This window comes from Podarcis tiliguerta (assembly GCF_965153285.1).
Source record: "Podarcis tiliguerta genome assembly, chromosome: 6".
Classification (NCBI taxonomy): Eukaryota; Metazoa; Chordata; class Lepidosauria; order Squamata; family Lacertidae; genus Podarcis; species Podarcis tiliguerta.
The window spans coordinates 2525630-2545046 of record NC_139539.1 but is presented as its reverse complement, the minus strand read 5'-3'; the positions used below and the strand labels follow the sequence as shown (position 1 = coordinate 2545046).

At 47.5% G+C, this 19417-nt stretch overlaps 1 protein-coding gene and 1 long non-coding RNA gene across 5 annotated transcripts in view; one reads left to right on the top strand and one right to left on the bottom strand.

Moving 5' to 3' along the window:
• The first annotated feature begins 144 nt into the window (after nucleotides 1–144).
• EFCAB8 (EF-hand calcium binding domain 8) overlaps nucleotides 145–19417 on the top strand; it is a 51575-nt gene continuing 32302 nt past the window's right edge. For 3 of the 4 annotated variants that reach the window (XR_014512825.1, XM_083447269.1, XM_083447268.1), the window contains exons 1-6: nucleotides 145–284; nucleotides 7288–7354; nucleotides 9687–9867; nucleotides 12325–12443; nucleotides 15438–15541; nucleotides 18648–18816. Coding sequence is in view for 3 of the 4 variants with exons in the window: in XM_083447269.1 (XP_083303395.1) it covers nucleotides 169–284; nucleotides 7288–7354; nucleotides 9687–9867; nucleotides 12325–12443; nucleotides 15438–15541; nucleotides 18648–18816 (756 nt within the window). In the remaining variant the exon portion in view is untranslated. Of the gene's footprint in view, nucleotides 285–5542; nucleotides 5773–7287; nucleotides 7355–9686; nucleotides 9868–12324; nucleotides 12444–15437; nucleotides 15542–18647; nucleotides 18817–19417 lie in introns of those variants that run through there. The other variant, XM_083447270.1, reaches the window with a different exon arrangement.
• On the bottom strand, nucleotides 225–12427 carry LOC310680769. The gene is made up of 3 exons (XR_014512926.1): nucleotides 12302–12427; nucleotides 10755–10937; nucleotides 225–349 (listed from the first exon to the last, which is right to left on the bottom strand). It is a non-coding gene; the product is annotated as an uncharacterized lncRNA (long non-coding RNA).

The window sequence follows — 19417 nt, the reverse complement described above, 5'->3', positions numbered from 1 at the left end:
TAGCAGAGAGAATTCTAGGCCCCGGCTGTCTCTTCCTGAAGTTCAGTGAAATGAGGTAATCATTCTGAAGCGTGACATCACAGTTGAGTTTATTGGCACTCAAGCGGCTGAATCCTTGCAAGTTGATTGCAGAGTCCTGCAGAGGTTGGATACTAAGCAAGCGGACTTATGAGCTCTTTGCTGAAGATGGAGGGCAATAAGTATGAAGATAGCAGCACGGAGAGGCCCACAAGTTCCCTGCTGAGCACACCCCGGAAACTCAGCGTCCACCCCTCCGTGAGCTGGTGAGTGTTGGGGCAGGGCCACCGGATCTTTCCCTTAATGTGTTTGTCTGCTCCCAACTTCCTACCTGTGCACCAAGCAGAAATGCAAATTCGCATTAAATCAGAATATGCTTATGCGTTTGTTGAAAGGCTCTCCCTTCCCTTTCCAACGCCTGCCTAGGTGTGCATGAAGAATGTGCTCTGTGCTTAAGAAGCCTCCCCACCCACTAGACCCGACTGGCTGGTGGCAGTCCTAAATGTGGATTGTAGGCTCTTTGCAGGCAGGGTCCTTTCTGTTGCTTGTTTGTTATCCTCTCTGAAGCTCACTGGTAGATAATAAGGTGTCCCTGTGTATTATAGTCACTCCCTGTTTACCTGCCCTCTCTCCCTGATTGAGCTGGGATAGAATGGCTCAGGCAATCCCTCAGGTACTCTGCAACTAAATTATTCAGGGCTTTATAAATTAAGACAAGGGTATTGACAAGCTGGAAGGTGTGCAGAAGAGGGCAGCCAAGATGATCAAGGGTCTGGAAACCAAGCCTTGTGAGGAGCCGTTGAAGGAGCTGGGTATGTTTAGCCTGGGAAAGTGGAGATATGATTAAAGGTACTCTTGACCATTAGGTCCAGTTGCGGACGACTCTTGGGTTGCACGCTCATCTCACTCTATAGGCCGAGGGAGCCGGCGTACAGCTTCTGGGTCATGTGGCCAGCATGACTAAGCCACTTCTGGCGAACCAGAGCAGGGCACGGAAACACCGTTTACCTTCCCGCCGGGGCGGTACCTATTTATCTATTTGCACTTTGACGTGCTTTCGAACTGCTAGGTTGGCAGGAGGTGGGACTGAGCAACGGGAGCTCACCCCGTCGCGGGGATTCAAACCGCCGACCTTCCGATCGGCAAGCCCTAGGCTCAGTGGTTTACACCACAGCACCACCCGCCTGGAAAAGAGGAGATATGATAGCCATCTTCAAATATCTCAAGGATTGTCACATGGAAGAGGGAGCATGCTTGCTTTCTCCTGCTCTGGAAGGTAGGACTTGAACCCATGGCTTCAAATTACAGGAAAGGAGATTCCGGCTAGACATACGGAAAAAACTTTCTGGCAATCAGAGCTGTTTGACAGTGGAGTGGTCTCCCTTGGTAGGCTGTGAAATCTCCTTCCTGGGAGACTTTTAGGCAGAGGTTGGATGGCCATCTGCCATAGATGCTTTAGCTGAGATTCCTGCCTTGCAGGGGTTTGGACTAGTTGACTCTTGCGATTCCTTCCAATTCTACGATTCTATGATACTATCGTTCTGTGAACCTGGCTTGGTAGTCGATGGGCAGTCAGGGCAGCTGCTTTAACAACGGTGCCACATGTTTCTGACCAGAAGCTCTCACTTCTGTGCCAGCTGGAGCTTCTGAACCAGGCCCAAGGGCAGCCCCACGGAGAGCACATTACAGTAGTCTAGCCTTGAGGTTACCAATGCATGGACTTCAGTGGTCAGGCTATGCCTGTCTGGGAACGGCCATAGTTGGCGAACCAAACAAAGCTGATAAAAGGCAGTCCTAGTCAGAGAGGAAACCTGGGCCTCTAGCAACAAAGCTGTTTCCAGGAGTACCTCTAAGCTATGCATTTCCTCCTTCAGGTAACTTACCAATTTCCTAAACGTGGGAACGACCCACCCAAAGAGTCTCTGGTCTTCCTGGGATTCCCTTGCAGAGGGCGCTGCTGCCAGTCAGACCAGGTGATACAGTGGGCTTGATGGGCCACGCATGCTGGGCACAGACATGATATGCGAAAGCACATGTGTGTCATGACAGCCGATGCCTCAACTCTCTCAGCAGCAATGGCTCCTCAATGCACCCTTTGAGTCTGACCACAGGTGACAGGAAAGCAGCATCCTGCAAAACAGAGCCTGCAAAATTCTGGCTGTAGCATGGCATCTCTTAAAACAGCTTTCATAAGTTCATCTTTTTGTGTCCAGGTATTGTTGAACTGCAGCTCCCATCAGCCCCAGCTAGCCCAGCCAATAGTTGGGGGTTCTGGGAGTTGTAGTTCCAACAGCATTTGGAGACCGCCATCTTGGCTACCTTACATGATTGATTGAAGGCAGCATCTTGAGTGTGTGTGTCAGGCAGAACTGAGACTCTGACTTGCTTTGCCTTTGCAAGGTTGTCGCATCCTGTGTGTTCAGCCAACCGTCTGCCAACCTGGTGCCCTCCATATGTTGCCTGAGTTCAACTCTCATCAGTCCCAAGCTGACGCAGCTGTACTTATGAGAGTTGTGTTGTAAACAAAAATTGCCCTTTTTCCCTTATGGGGTATCCAAGAGCCCATATAGAGTCCTTACATAGGTTCCCTATTGGTAGGAGAGAGTAACAGAGGCCAACCCGAGAATATTGAGAAGCAAAGCAGCTAGTAAGCTTGGTCTTTATTGATCTGTTGCAACAGGGTGCTCCCCTCACCCGCAGGAGAGAGGAGGAACCCAGAAAAATGGCGCGCAAGGCCTTATAAAGACTTTTGAAATTCCCACCCTGTAGATCAAGACCAACCCCAGAAACATCATACCTACATCACAGAAAAGGTGGTCTTAAAACAGAAATTTGAATGTTGTTTTTCTCCTGTCGTCGTTTATCTCCTGTCTGGCAGGTTACTTGATTGGATTGCCTGGGTAGCCTGGCCAGTCTTCACCCTATTCATATCTTAAATGTGCCCTTAAGACAGGATTTGTGAGGAAAGAGACAATGAGAGGTTTCCCACTTTGACCTTGCAGAGAAAACATTGGCTCAGTTTAGGAATCAAAATGGTTCCAGGTTGGTCTTCCTATGCTGATCTATGTACGTGCTTGGTTGGTACACTTATGAACATTACCATATATCTAAGACCATAAAATTCCTATCACAGTTGCGGTCCCACAAGAGCCAGGTGAACATTGTACCCTGAGCAGCAAGCACATCCTAGATGACATAGAGTCCCTGGAAAGCAGCTATTTATTTATAATTTGTTTTACAAATTTATAAACTGCTTCACAGCCTGTGGCCATCAAAGCAGTATATAGCTGTATAAAAACAAGGTTATGAATCCTTTAAAATTTAGATTCAGATTTAAATTTAGATAAAAAATAAAGATTTAACAGGTTAGCCCCCACCCACCACAGGGAGGAGAGGGCTGTCAATGGCAAGCCAAAGAAACCAACAGGTGCAGCTTCTCCCATCTGCCGCACTTCCAAGCTGTGCAACGCTTCACCTGTTGAACCTCTGCCCATCAAAGATTTTGCTGAGTGCGCTCGGAAGTCCATGTAGCCTGTCAGGCCCCTTTGGAAAACAGCCCTGCCCAAGGAACAGGATGTAGCCTATGCCTTAAAGAGAGAGTGTATATTTTCAATGCTGTGCTAAGTAAGCGTCCTATCACCGCTTGTGCAATGAGACTCCTTCCTCCTGTGCCCCCCAAATCTGTTCTGGAGTTACCCCCAGATTTATGGAGGGCTGGGTTGTTCACATATGAGGAGGAGCAGGGTTGTGTGTGTGTAAGTTTTGTTGAGTGAGTGGAAAGGACACATAAAATAAAGTACACTGGACGCTCGAGTTGCAATCATGATCTGTGCGGGAGGCACGTTCGCAACCTGCAGCATCCGCAACCCGCAGCGCCGCATCTGCGCATGCGTGGGTCGCAATTCGGCTCTTCTGCGCATGCGCAAAGCACGATTTAGTGTTTCTGCGCATGCGCAAGCGCCGAAACCCTGAAGCAACCTGTTCCGGTACTTCTGGGTTTCGGCACGTCCGTAACCCGAAAATGCGCAACCTGAAGCATCTGTAACCCAAGGTTTGACTGTACAGTGGTACCTCGCTTTTCCAACGTCTCCGTTGCCGAACGTTTCGGTTTCAGAACGCCGAAAATCCAGAAGTAAATGCTTCCATTTTCTAACGCATCTCGGAAGTCGAACGGCTTCCGCTACATGTACCTGTTGTTTTTCACAATTTTCACGACTGAATTAACAGACCGCTCTTTGCGCCTCGGTTTTCAAACATTTCTGAAGTCGAATGGTCTTCCACAAAGGGATTACATTCAAAAACCGAGGTACCACTGTACTTATTTATGCATCACATAGTTAAACTGTGGAACTCCCGCAGGAGGTAGTGAGGGCCACTACCCTTGATGAGGATTAGACCAATTCACAGAGGAAAGGGATATGAATGGCTACTGGCTGTGAAAGATATTTTCTTCCCTCCTCGGCTGGAGGCAGCAACACTTTTGGATCTCCATTGCTGGAAACATTCATTGCTCTTGTGTTCAGATCCTGCTGGGGGTGGTTTCCCTTTGGGTCCTCTTGGTTGGCCCCTGTGAGAATAGGACGCTGGAATAGACAGGCCACTGGCCTGATCCAACAGATGCCCAGAGATTGGGAGGGGTCTTTGATCAACAGATGGGAGCAGACCATTGGCATGATCCAGCGAATGCTCTTTGTATGTTGAATTCTGGTGCTGGAGGAGACTCTTGAGAGTCCCATGGACTGCAAGAAGAACAAACCTATCCATTCTTAAGGAAATCAGCCCTGAGTGCTCACTGGAAGGTCAGATCGTGAAGCTGAGGCTCCAGTACTTTGGCCACCTCATGAGAAGAGAAGACTCCCTGGAAAAGACCCTGATGTTGGGAAAGATGGAGGGCACAAGGAGAAGGGGATGACAGAGGACGAGATGGTGGGACAGTGTTCTTGAAGCTACCAGCATGAGTTTGACCAAACTGCGGGAGGCAGTGGAAGACAGAAGTGCCTGGCGTGCTCTGGTCCAGGGGGTCACGAAGAGGCGGACATCACTAAACAACAACATGTAGACTGGGATAGCTCATTCGCTGAAGACACTTGCTCTCAAGGTCATGAGCTCGTGCCCCATGCTGGGCAAAAGATGCCTGCATTTGGGGTGGGGTAGGACTAGATGACCCCTGGGGTCCCTTCCAACTCTACAGTTTAAAAGGAGCAGGGCGAGGGATTGCAGGCAAGAAACTGGGGATGCAGTGAGCTGGCATAGGAAGCGGTTCTTGTATCTGGAGTCTACGGAGCCTGGCTTTGCCCGCTACTCCTTCCAGCAAGAACTCCATAGTTTCAGGCTCCCTGACCCGCTTAGCAGGGGGTGCCAGGGACGGAGCCCCCTCTTTCCCCATGCAGAGCTGCTGTTTGCCTGCTGAGCTTTGGCCCAATCCAAGCCGCTTGTCCTTGGGGATTACAACCTGCCTGGAATGCCCAAAGGAGGGGCAGGTGGATCTCAGGGGCGGGGCCTTGGGGGGGACGGAACCTGGTGTTTACCGGCTTTTCAGATCCCTGGCAGAAAACAGTTTTACTGGCCAGAGCAGAGCGGCAAGTGCTGGCTCGTGCTGGCGATCCTACGTCCCTGTGGGCAGTAGTGAACGCTGTTAGAAAAAAAAATCAGTTTCTGATTAATCACTGGGCACCCATAAGCATCTCCCAGAATTTTGCAGATCTGCACAGAGTGCGGCTGTAGCATCTTGAAGGACCGGAGCTGAACAGAAAGGTACCACTTCCTGCTCCGGTTGATGCAAACTTGTGCACACAAATGCTTTTAAAGTTTCTTCGTTTTCAAGCATCTGCTTCTGCCTTCTTTTTGCTGCCTCCTCCTCTCACCCATCTTCTGTGGAGCAGCAACGAGCTACTCCAGGCCTTGCTTTCACTACCTGGCATACCTGCCTCTGCTTGGCATGTTGTTGTTTAGTCGTGTCCGACTCTTCGTGACCCCCTGGACCAGAGCATGCTAGGCACTCCTGTCTTCCACTGCCTCCCACAGTTTGGTCAAACTCATGCTGGTAGCTTCGAGAACACTGTCCCACCATCTCGTCCTCCGTCGTCCCCTTCTCCTTGTGCCCTCCGTCTTTCCCAATATCAGGGTTTTTTCCAGGGAGTCTTCTCTTCTCATGAGGTGGCCAAAGTCTTGGAGCCTCAGCTTCAGGATCTATCCTTCCAGTGAGCACTCAGGGCTGATTTCCTTCAGAATGGAGAGGTTTGATCTTCTTGCAGCCCATGGGACTCTCAAGAGTCTCCTCCAGCACCAGAATTCAAAAGCATCAATTCTTCGGTGATCAGCCTTCTGTATGGTCCAGCTCTCACTTCCATACATCACTACTGGGAAAACCATTCCTGTCCCCATTGCCACCTGCCTGCTCTCCATCCTCCCGGCAGCCTCCTCTTTGAGTCTCCCCTTGCAGCTCAGGTTGCCAACTTTATTTCCCAGCTTCCGCTCCTGTGCCTTTCACAACAGTTTTGATCAGCTGTTGTTAACAGGCAACGGTGCCAATCTCTCATACTACTTTTAAGGAGGGTTATTTGCCGTGGGATCATAATGAAGCAGGGATTGCTGCTTCTCTTGCAAGCTGGGAAAAGCCCCACTTGCTGATTTCTGTTGATCAAGCTGTTCTTCAAGGCACAGGAGGTGGTTTTTTTCAGGTCATTTGGCAACCCTTCCCCTCAAAATTCCCATTGTCCTAGGCATGTTTTGCAATAATGAATTTCATTTGAGCGAGCAGTTTTTGAGCTCTGGGTGCAGTACTGCGCCTAAGATTTCAGATTAAAACTGCAGTGTGGAAGCAAAGCGGGACCTTTTTCTGCCTGCCCACTTCCAGCTACTCTCTGAAGACTGGAGAAGAGACCCTCTTAAGAACATTAGGGGGGGGGGCAGGGGAAGGACTAGAGCATGTGAAAATTGAACATAATATTTTAGCTGCAGTTCATTCATTTCCAGCTTTGTATTCTTGTTATTAAAAAGTGCACCTAGACATTCCATCGTTGTGCCCATAACCTCAGTTTACGTGCCATAAAGCTCCTAGCTAAGTGTGAGCTTCCTGGTTGAGTGACCATTACCCATTTTACAGAAGGAAGCACTGAGGCAGAGCACGAGGAACACACCCAAGACCACTCCTTAAATCTCAGAGAAGCTGAAAGCCCACAGCCTTGAATCCATCCAAAGGAGTGGGGACCTTGTCTTTCAAACACTTAAAAGTGCTCTTTGGTTTTGCTTTCTTTCCAATATTTTTAGGGGAGGCCTCGAATTTGAGAAAGACCCTGCCACTCAGCAGCTTCCTCCGGCACCAACTCCCGCCCCAGTAAGTATGAGTTGGGAAGATGTACTGTTGTTTATTTATGCATCTGTCAAAAGTCGTATGTACGTATGCCATGAAAATATATCAAAGTGGTTTACAGCAAGCTGTAATCTGGGATATCTGAGGCCTCTCTGCCAGGCCTTCTCTGGCCATGCTTCATAGAACTGTAGAGTTGGAAGGGACCACCAGGGTCCTCTAGTCCAGCCCCCTACAATTCAGGAATCTTGCCCACAGCTGTCCCTGGTTGGGCTCGAACCATCAACCTTCTGGTTTACAGCCAGTGCTTTCCCCTGGCTGCAAAGTGGCCTTGAACTGTGATGATGCCTCTTAACTTACCCAGATGGAGATTTGTGTGCAGAAAGCTCTGGAACTGAATTGGCTTGAACTTGGCCTGTTGTGTAAATGCAAGAGCCCCACCCACATTTTCGCCCACCACCAATGCACAGACCCTGGAAGATTTGACTGTGAGTGAATGTGGCTCTTGGCTCTGATACAGATATGTACCTTGCCCATGCCTGTAGTGATTGAACCACTATCCATCGTATGTGTCTCCACTTACATTTTAGTAAAAGCCACTTCCATGTCTTTGGTCCTCCACCCACCCTCCATCGGTATCCATCTGGATAATAAAAGATGCCTTTGCCATTTTATTCTCAAAATATTCTCCTATGTAGCATACACCATTCTTGTATTTCTGTACAAGCCCTGAAACATATACATTATAGAGACTTCTTGTTTATGCTCTGGTTGTTTTACTAAAGCATATATATTATGGTGAGAGCTGGACCATAAAGAAGGCTGATCGCCGTAGAATTGATGCTTTTGAATTCTGGTGCTGGAGGAGACTCTTGAGAGTCCCATGGACTGCAAGAAGATCAAACTCATCCATTCTGAAGGAAATCAGCCCTGAGTGCTCACTGGAAGGACAGATCCTGAAGCTGAGGCTCCCAATACTTTGGCCACCTCATGAGAAGAGAAGACTCCCTGGAAAAGACCCTGATGCTGGGAAAGATGGAGGGCACAAGGAGAAGGGGATGACAGAGGACAAGATCATAGAATCATAGAATCATAGAATCATAGAGTTGGAAGAGACCACAAGGGCCATCGAGTCCAACCCCCTGCCAAGCAGGAAACACCATCAGAGCACTCCTGACATATGGTTGTCAAGCCTCTGCTTAAAGACCTCCAAAGAAGGAGACTCCACCACACTCCTTGGCAGCAAATTCCACTGTCGGACAGCTCTTACTGTCAGGAAGTTCTTCCTAATGTTTAGGTGGAATCTTCTTTCTTGTAGTTTGTATCCATTGCTCCGTGTCCGCTTCTCTGGAGCAGCAGAAAACAACCTTTCTCCCTCCTCTATGTGACATCCTTTTATATATTTGAACATGGCTATCATATCACCCCTTAACCTCCTCTTCTCCAGGCTAAACATGCCCAGCTCCCTTAGCCGATCCTCATAAGGCATTGTTTCCAGGCCTTTGACCATTTTGGTTGCCCTCCTCTGTACACGTTCTAGTTTGTCAGTGTCCTTCTTGAACTGGTGCCCAGAACTGGACACAGTACTCCAGGTGGGACAGTGTTCTCAAAACTAACAACATGAGTCTGACCAAACTGCGGGAGGCAGTAGAAGACAGGAGTGCCTGGCGTGTTCTGGTCCAGGGGGGTCACGAAGAGTTGGACACGATTAAACGACTAAACAACAACAATTATGCTGACTCATGGGGGAACGAGGGCAGTTGCAGTTTCTGCTTGTTTACTGTATATTGGCCATTTTCATAATATATAGGTAAAGGTAAAGGGACCCCTGACCAATTAGGTCCAGTCGTGACTGACTCTGGGGTTGCAGCGCTCATCTCGCTTTACTGTCCGAGGGAGCCGGCATACACCTTCCGGGTCATGTGGCCAGCATGACTAAGCCGCTTCTGGCGAACCAGAGCAGCGCACGGAAACGCTGTTGACCTTCCCGCTGGAGCGGTACCTATTTATCTACTTGCACTTTGATGTGCTTTCAAACTGCTAGGTTGGCAGGAGCAGGGACCGAGCAACGGGAGCTCACCCCGTCGCGGGGATTCGGACTGCCCACCTTCTGATTGGCAAGCCCAAGAGGCTCAGTGGTTTAACCCACAGCGCCACCCGCGTCCCTTATTATACATATAAGACCTTAATTTTTTTATTTCACTTCCAAAAGCTTTTTATGAAAGGGCATTCCCACCAAACGTGAAGAAATGGACCAATGACTTAGGGAAATGGCAGCAGCTCAGGCCCTTTCTTCCAAGGGTGTGTTTTGGTGTTTTCGGTGACGGACTGACCCCCTGTCTTCCTTCCTTCCTCCCAGCCCAGGCTTCCTGGTCTCCTGAGCAAGTTGGGCCCGGTGTGCTCATCCCACAGGCAGCTGATGAAGGCCGCCGGCGTGTACGATGAGTCTCGCACCAAGCAGGTGGAGGACCAGATCAACTATGACCACTTGCGGAAGCTGGAGCGCATGTTCCGCGAGGCGGACATCGATGGCGGAGGAGGTGAGGCTGCTTTCTGTGGGCTCCTATCAAACCCACAAACCTTATTTTTTTAAAAAAATATTCATTTTTCTTTTTCATTCATTAACATACATCTCAAAAGAGGGGAGGGGAATGTTTGCTTTGGTCTGTGAATTTTTTTTTATATTTCTTTTTTTTTTATTTCTTTTTTTCCCTTCTTGTTTCTTCTGTATTTTTTGTATTTCTTTGGCTTTTGGAAAATTAAAAACAAACAAACAATAATACAGTGGTACCTCGGGTTACATACGCTTCAGGTTACATATGCTTCAGGTTACATATGCTTCAGGTTACAGACTCCGCTAACCCAGAAATAGTACCTCAGGTTAAGAACTTTGCTTCAGGATGAGAACAGAAATTGTGCTCCGGCGGCGCGGCGGCAGCAGGAGGCCCCATTAGCTAAAGTGGTGCTTCATGTTAAGAACAGTTTCAGGTTAAGAACGGACCTCCGGAACTAATTAAGTACTTAACCCGAGGTACCACTGTAATAACATGTATACTACTACTACTACAGTGGTGCCTCGCAAGACGAAATTAATTCATTCTGCGAGTTTTTTTGTTCTGCGAGTTTTTTCATCTTGCGAAGCACCGCTGTGTATTGACGGTTTCCCGTAGGAATGCATTGGCGGTTTAAAAAAAAAGGCGCAAGACGTTTCGTCTTGCGAAGCAAGCCCATAGGGAAATCCGTCTTGCGAAGCAACTCAGAAAACGAAAAACTCTTTCGTCTTGCGAGTTTTTCGTCTTCCGAGGCATTCGTCTTGCGGGGTACCACTGTACTAATAATAATAATACACCAACACCTCAAAGCGATTTACAAAAAGGCAACACAGAAAAATCCTGAGAAAGATTTACAGCAGTGCTTTAAAACTTACAAGAAGTTGAAACACTCAGATGGATTAAATTCAGCCGCCCTCTAAGCTTCCAGGCTGAGTCCTTTCCCCTGGGGAGGCTGAGAATCTGGTCCTTCTGTAGGCAAGGCAGGTGTCCTACCAGCACTGAGGGCATTCCCCTCCGTTTTTTGGTGTCCCTTCTGGTTGCAGAGTAACGTTCTGTGCCTGGGGAGGGGAGCTCTTATTATTATTATTTAAATGATTTTTTTATTCGATTTTTTAAAAAATGTAAATATATTACAAACATCAGTTCAAAATCCAAATATCGAGAGTGCTTTGAATCTCCTGGCTCCCCCCACCCCAATCCCTTTCATGGGTCCTAATGTTAATATTTACAACTGCATATCAATATTTATCCAAACTTTTATCCTTCTAAATTACCCATACTTTCCTTTACTTTACAAGTGTGGTTAGAATCGTGCCAGTGCTTTAACCTGCTTGCAGTGGCTTCGTAAGTAAATAATAATAATAATAATAATAATAATAATAATAATAATATTTTATTTATACCCCGCCCTCCCTGGCCAGAGCCAGGCTCAGAGCTGCTAACAACCAATAAAATCACAGTAAAAAACATGATGGAGGGGGGGGACCCAATTTCAGGTCAAGACAAGTAACCCTTATTGGCATCACATAAAAACATTCAGAATCCATTCAGAATAGATAGACCAGTGCAATCTCGTCGCCACCCCAACGGCACAATTTGAAATACAGGTTAAAATGCAATTTAAAATGCAGCCTCATTTTAAAAGTAGCCAATAAATCAAGACCATAAGGGGAGGGATAAACTTTCCCCAATCTTCTTCTTTTTTTATTTAAAGTTCTTGTCTTCTTGATTTCTGAGCTTCCCGGTTAATTGTGCCATTTTGACATAGTCCATCATTTTGGTTTGCCATTCTTCCCATGTTTTATTGAACTTTTTATTAGACAAACAGATTCTTAAAATACATACAATACCAACAAAATAGCAGTCACTATTTTATAAAGATTATAGAGAATATAAATATACAGCGGACGCTTGGGTTGCGAACGTCATCCGTGTGGGATGCATTTTCCCAACCGGCAGTGTTTTCAAGCCGCAGTGGTGCGTCTGCGCACACACGGGTTACGATTCGCGCTTATGTGCAAAGCGCGTTTTAGGACTTCTGCGCATGCGTGACACCCGAAACCCAGATGTAACCCGTTACGGTACTTCCGGGTTTTGGCGGGTCCGTAACCCGAAAAAACGCAACCTGGAGCGTCTGTAACCTGAGGTATGGCTGTAAAATGAAAAGAACGGAAAAGAACATAAGAAAGAAAAAACAAAGAGGAAGAAGAATGAAAGTGTGAATAAAGGCATAATGACATCCACTGTTTGAATCAGCAAAGATAAGAAACTTCCGACTTATACCTGCTGTACTAATTTACAATGTTGTACTATTTTATTGTTGTTAGCCGCCCTGAGCCCGGCTTCGGCTGGGGAGGGCGGGATATAAATAAAATTTATTATTATTATTATTATTATTATTATTACAATTACAATTAATTACACAGTTGCTTTCCTGCCTTTCAGGTCTGGACATGGAAGAATTCCGAAGCGCCATGAAGAAGATCATGGGGGACGTTTCCGATGAAGACATTGACGTGATTTTCATGAAGGTGGACACCAACTGTGACGGCGCCGTGGACTGGGCAAGTGCCTGCTTTCATTTGTTCTGCAATGTTTTGAGAAGCCGTTCTGCATAACTCCTGTGGTTTTGGCTGGCACAGGTGGGGCGGGAGTTATTGCAGGGCACAGATGCTCAGCGCTCCCTGAGAAATCTGGCTTAGCCACCCTCTGGCTTCTGGTCTCCGCGCTGTAAAGAATATCATTGCCGCCCTCAGGGCTAGAAACTCGCTCTGCTGTTTTTAAATGGTAGCTCAGATTCCCGGGATGCTGAATGGCACGCCCTGTGTTGCATGCCCTGGGCTTTTCCTCTGCACCTCAGCATCCTGTTATGGAACAATCTAGGTGTGAGGCTGCTCAGTCACCCAGCTGGTCGGGCAAAGCCCGCGGCTCCCTTCGGAATAAAGGAAGGAGTCCAGCCACCAACCGGAGCAAATAGCTGTAGACCAAAGTTTATTGCGCAACAGGTTCAAAGAAGAATTTTGAACCCCGAGGATGGGGAGACAAGGACTTTTAAAACTTTCCCACCATATCCCAGAATACAGTTCGTGCCGCATCCTTGCTACATCATTGACATGCCACCAAAGGGGAGGGGTAGACCGGGGTTACACTAGTTCAACCTTGGCAAACATGTCCAGACAAGTCCTTCGTACATGATTAGCATAAGTAGACATAGAATAGAATCATAGAATCATAGAGTTGGAAGAGACCACAAGGGCCATCGAGTCCAAGCCCCTGCCAAGCAGGAACCACCATCAGAGCACTCCTGACATATGGTTGTCAAGCCTCTGCTTAAAGACCTCCAAAGAAGGAGACTCCACCACACTCCTTGGCAGCAAATTCCACTGTCAAACAGCTCTTACTGTCAGGAAGTTCTTCCTTATATTTAGGTGGAATCTTCTTTCTTGTAGTTTGGATCCATTGCTCCGTGTCCGCTTCTCTGGAGCAGCAGAAAACAACCTTTCTCCCTCCTCTATGTGACATCCTTTTATATATTTGAACATGGCTATCATATCATGTCAGGGCAAGACCCAGGTATAAGATGAGCATAGGCAAACACCTCTGAAGTCCCACTACCCAAAGTACAAGAGAACTTCCTTTGCATGCCTGGCCCCTAGGCAAGTCCAGTGATGGGATTAGGCTTTCCTTGTTCAACAATCAGCTCAGCAATTGTCACCTCTGGGCTCTTCCTGGAGTCCCTTTTCCAAGGACAAAATAGCGTTGGAATGGAGCAGGGGTCTGCAACCCGCGGCTCCGGAGCCGCATGTGGCTCTTTTACACCTTTGCCGCGGCTCCGGGGCGGATACTAGCGAGGGGAGGAGGCACATTGTGCGCCCCGACACTCCCCACTGTGGCGGGTGCTGTACTGGCTGTGACGTCGCATGGGGGCGGTGTGTGTGTTAGTCACGCACCGTCCCGACGTCACCTTCCCGCCCGCCCACCCGCTACATTGTAAGGGGCATGTACGCTGGTCACTGCATTGAAAGGGGGCATGTACGCTGGTCACTGTTTTGAAGGGGAGTGAAGAACACACACACACAAAAAGGTAACTTGTTAATTTAACATCTATTTCTATGAGGAGGAGTAATTCTGAGGGGTCAAACAAAGAAATAATTTAAAAAGTGACAAAAAAGTTATTTTTATAATGACGAGTTTTGCGGCTCCCAGTTTTTTTTTCTTCGGAAACGGGTCCAAGTGGCTCTTTTTGTCTTAAAGGTTGCAGACCCCTGGAATGGAGGAAACTGGCAAAGGAGTTGATTTTAAATGATTGTTAAAGCTAGGTAATGTCCCTGAGCTGTCAAGTTGAAAGGATACATTCAGGCATAATATTTTTAACATTTAACAACTTTAAAGATGTCCCCCCCTCCCTGTAATTTCCGTAACAATCCTATAAATGGATTGGTCTGGCCTCGGCTGATGGAAGTTGCCATCCAAAACCTCTTGAGGGCACCAGCTTGGCAAAGGCGACTATAAAACACTTACAGTCTTTTCCCACTTGGGTCTACAACCCCCTCTCCCAGCAAGACTTTCTGTTTGTAGCTCCCTGTCCCACCCTTGCCTTAGTTGACTCCCCAACATTGTACCCATGGCTGCCTTGTAGATTGTAAGCCCACAACCTTGGGCTTGCTCTTGACATCGGAAAGTTATTCCTGATGTTCTGTCGGAATCTCCTTTCTTGCAAATTGAAGCCATTGGTTCAAGTCCCACTGTCCAGAGCAGGAGAAAACAGTCGACATGTAGAGGGCCAGGAGGCCAGCTGGCAAGCCCCAGCTGTGCCATCTTCTTCCATTGACCCCAGCTCCGACGTAAACCAGCGACCCGGGCTTCAAAGCCAGGGCACGCTATCAGCAGAGAGTACTGCACACACAGAATAGGCGTGAGGCTTGTGGAAGCATACTACAACTACAGATTTATTAATCATAAATCAGGACAAAGAAGCATGTCGTCTCTCTCTCTCTCGTGCCATCTCAGAGACAACGGGAAAAGCAAAAACTATACACAACGGAAGTTCCCAGCATATTGTGCTGGAATGTAAACAGACATGTGACATGCAACAATTCCACACGTCTGTTCCTTAAGGCGGAATCGAGATCTCAACAAAAACAAGCCTGTTCCCATCCTATGCTCAGGTTCCATATATGTGTAAATACCATAACAATCATAAAGACACCACATGCTCCTAAAGCAGGATTTCCCAAACTTGGGTCTCCAGCTGTTTTTGGACTACGGTTCCCATCATCCCTGACATGCTGGCTAGGGATGATGGGAATTGTAGTTCAGAAACAGCTGGAGACTCAAGTTTGGGGAACTTGGTCCTATAGTTACCACAGTCTCCGCTGACCTTCACCCCAAGGAAACCAAACTTGGGTGAGGGCCTGGAAGTCCTGCAGTCTCTCTCCGCTCAGTGGTAAGACTGGGATCGGCTGGGTTACATATTAGCCGGGCACGAGAGAATCCTTGGAAAAGCCCCGTGCTGGTGGTGAGAGTGAGAATGGCAACGGCAATTTCTCTCCCTGCAGGAGGAGTATCTGAATTACATGCTGCGTGAATACAGAGGGAAGGACGACATGCTGAAGAATAAGATGCTTCCCGAGTTCCAGACGACCATGAAACCGGTTTCCGTGTAAGGGTCCCTTTGCCCTCTGGGCGGGAGGGAAGGGGTTAAGGCCAAGTGGAGCTGCCAATTCCCAGAGCGGCTGAACAGTCAGTCCCTTTTCTCAGGGCAATTCCCTGGGAATTGCAGTTCTGGAGGGGAATGGTGTGTCTGTGTCTAATAATAATAATAATAATAATAATAATAATAATAATAATAATAATATTTATACCCCGCCCATCTGGCTGGGTTTCCCCAGCCACTCTGGGCAGCTTCCAACAAAACACTAAAATACAATAATCTATTAAACATTAAAAGCTTACCTAAACAGGGCTGCCTTCAGATGTCTTCTAAAAGTTTGGTAGTTATTTTTCTCTTTGACATCTGGTGGGAGGGCGTTCCACAGGGCAGGTGCCACTACCGAGAAGGCCCTCTGCCTGGTTCCCTGTAACTTGGCTTCTCGCAGTGAGGGAACCGCCAGAAGACACCCAGAAGTGGACCTCAGTGTACCGGCTGAAAGATGAGGGTGGAGACGCTCCTTCAGGTATACTGGACCAAGACCATTTAGGGCTTTAAAGGTCAGCACCAACACTTTGAATTGTGCTTGGAACCGTCCAGGGAGCAAATGTAGGTCTTTCAAGACCGGTGTTATATGGTCTCGGCGGTTGCTCCCAGTCACCAGTCTGGCTGCCATATTCTGGATTAGTTGTAGTCTCCGGGTCACCTTCAAAGGTAGCCCCACGTAGAACGCATTGCAGTAGTCCAAGCAAGAGATAACCAGAGCATGCACCACTCTGGCGAGACAGTCTGTGGGCAGGGAGGGTCTCAGCCTGTGCACCAGATGCAGCTGATAAACAGCTGCCCTGGACACAGAATTGACCTGTGCCTCACAACTCAGTGGTTCCTATACTTTATTGAGACAAAGCCCTTCCGGTTCCATAAACTCACCCTCAGTGCCTCCTACTTCATCCTGTTAAAATGCACAATTCAGAATGCTGGCTTGCACGACCTGCTAAGAAAGATCATTGCACAATCAAATTCAAGACACGAACGATTAATTGCACATTAATCATTACGTACACATGACAATATGGTTTTCTTTGTAGATGTGTGTTCTCTTTTTGGTTTTTGGTTTTGTTTTTTTCTTGTTTGTACTGCTTTGTTTTGGACTTTATGTTTTTCATTTTTGTTGTAATGTTGCACTGAAAATAAAATAAAAAATTAATTGCACGTTTTTTCAACACCCTGTCGAAACTACTCAGTTTAATTGATTTAACAAAACTGGAGAAATTGATGCAGCAAGACCAGCTTTTCAAAGCCTGCAAGCTGCCCTCCTTGCTGCCCTTGTCCCCCCCAGCCCCCGGGAATCCCACTGCCCCCTTGTGGGGTGCTACCTCCCATTTTGGGAACCCCTGGTTTAACTTCTTGACGGAGGTGGTTTTCCCATTCACCTTTCAGACAGAATTTGCCACTCCTGGTCCCCAGGAGCAAAGGATTCCCGTCCCGCCTGTTGCTGATGCAGATGGAATGTTGCTCTTTGCCCTCTAGGGATGAATGCAAAATCCAGCCCTGCTCTCGATGACTTTTCAAAAGGCCGCCCTGAGTTTCTCGTGCAACTCTGCTATTACCTCCTACACCCCGTCTTAAGTCTGCCAACAAATACAGACTTTGTGGCGTCGATGGCAAACCTTTTCCCCCTCTGTTGGTATCTCCAGTTGCAACGGGTGGCGCTGTGGGTTAAACCACAGAGCCTAGGACTTGCCAATCAGAAGGTCGGTGGTTTGAATCCCCGCGACGGGGTGAACTCCCGTCGCTCGGTCCCTGCTCCTGCCAACCTAGTAGTTTGAAAGCACGTCAAAGTGCAAGTAGATAAATAGGTACCACTCCGGCGGGAAGGTAAACGGCATTTCCGTGCGCTGCTCTGGTTCACCAGAAGCGGCTTAGTCCTGCTGGCCACATGACCCGGAAGCTGTACGCTGGCTCCCTCGGCCAATAAAGCGAGATGAGCACCGCAACCCCAGAGTCGGCCACGACTGGACCTAATGGTCAGGGGTCCCTTTACTTTTACCTTTATCCCCAGTTGCTTCTTTGGTTGACATGCAGTCTGCTGAAGACATTAAAGTCATACCTTGGGTTACAGACGCTTCAGGTCGTGTATTTTTGGGTTACGGACCCGCCGAAACCCAGAAGTACCAGAACGGGCTACTTCCGGGTTTCGGCGGTCATGCATGCGCAGAAGTGCTAAATTGCACTTTGCACATGTGCAGAAGCTCCGAATTGCAACCCGTGCGTGTGCAGGCATTCTGCTGCAGGTTGCGAACGTGCATCCTGCATGGATCACGTTTGCAACCTGAGCGTCCGCTGTATTATATTATTATTATTTAATTAGTATATTGCCTTTCGTCTGAAGACCACAGGGCAGTTTACAAAATAAAAACATGGAAACGTAGCTGCCGTACATCTGTGGCAGGTGAAGGTTTGTGAATGTTTTTAATGTTTAATTATGTTTATATATATATCCTGGAAAAAGCAGAGACATCACCTTGCCAACAAAGGTCCGTATAGTTAAAGCCATGGTTTTCCCAGTAGTGATGTATGGAAGTGAGAGCTGGACCATAAAGAAGACTGATTGCCAAAGAATGGATGCTTTTGAATTCTGGTGCTGGAGGAGACTCTTGAGAGTCCCACGAACTGCAAGAAGAACACACCTATCCATTCTGAAGGAAATCAGCCCTGAGTGCTCACTGGAAAGACAGATCCTGAAGCTGAGGCTCCAAGACTTTATTTTATTTTATTTTATTTTATTATTTTATTTATTATTTAAAAAAGCATTGATATGCCACAATCACAAAACACATCAAAGCAGCTCACTGTGCTGAAAAACAGAAGCCCCACAATAAAAGCATAAAAACAAACTTAAAAACAGTTTAAAAACAGTTTAAAAGCAGAAAAAGGTTAAGCGTCAATAAGCTGTTTTTTTTTCTTTATTTCGACTGCGTCAGACCAACACATTGCCTGCAGAGGCCTGACGGAATAAATATATATATATGGTTTTAAGTTTGCTTGTTATGTTCCTAAGCACAGTATATGTGTCTGTAGCCATTTTCTTTCTTTCCCCCTCTTACTTTTCTTCCAGGGCTCACTCTGAGGAAATTGTCAAGATCCAGTTTTTCCCAAACCAGAACAGGGGGCTTTTGGAAAGGGCGAGGAAAAGCCGATCGCCGTCCGGGCGATTCCTGACCGTCAGCAGGGATGGAGTCCTGCAATACTGGAGTGACACCTTTAAAAGGCTTCGTACTGTTGCGGTAGGTAGCCTGGTCAGCCCGGGATGGTGGTTTGGTAAGGAGGACTCCCCTTTTTCTCTCGAGTCTCTGAGAAAAGCCAAGAAAAAAAATGTAAAGTTGAAGTACTAAAGCAGGTGAAAATTCACATCATCTTTCTAAGCCCCTGGGCAGGCTTGTCTGAGCAATAATGTTCTTAGCAGGCGCCGAAAGGAATGCAGCGAAGGCACCTGCTTGAGATCAATAGGCAGGGAGTTCCAAAGTCTTGGTGCTGCCAGACTAAACAACTGAGTTCTTACAAAAAGGGTTTCAAGTGGGGCCTGCCGGTTGTGCCGTTTCCCCCGATCAAAGCGTTTGAGGGGTTATATATGGGGCAAGGTGATTTTGCAGGTCAGTTGGTCCCAAGTGGGCACATTGTTCTGCCATGGCTGGTGGCATTCAGAGAGATTGGTTTAAAGCCCAGATTTGCTCCAAGGTGGGGTTGCGTATGAGGCTCCTGACATGAAATACATGATGTGAAAACAGCAGACCTTCCTTCCTTCCTTCCTTCCTTCCTTCCTTCCTTCCTTCCTTCCTTCCTTCCTTCCTCTCCCCCATCACTTTCTTTGCTCTGTGAACCCCCCTC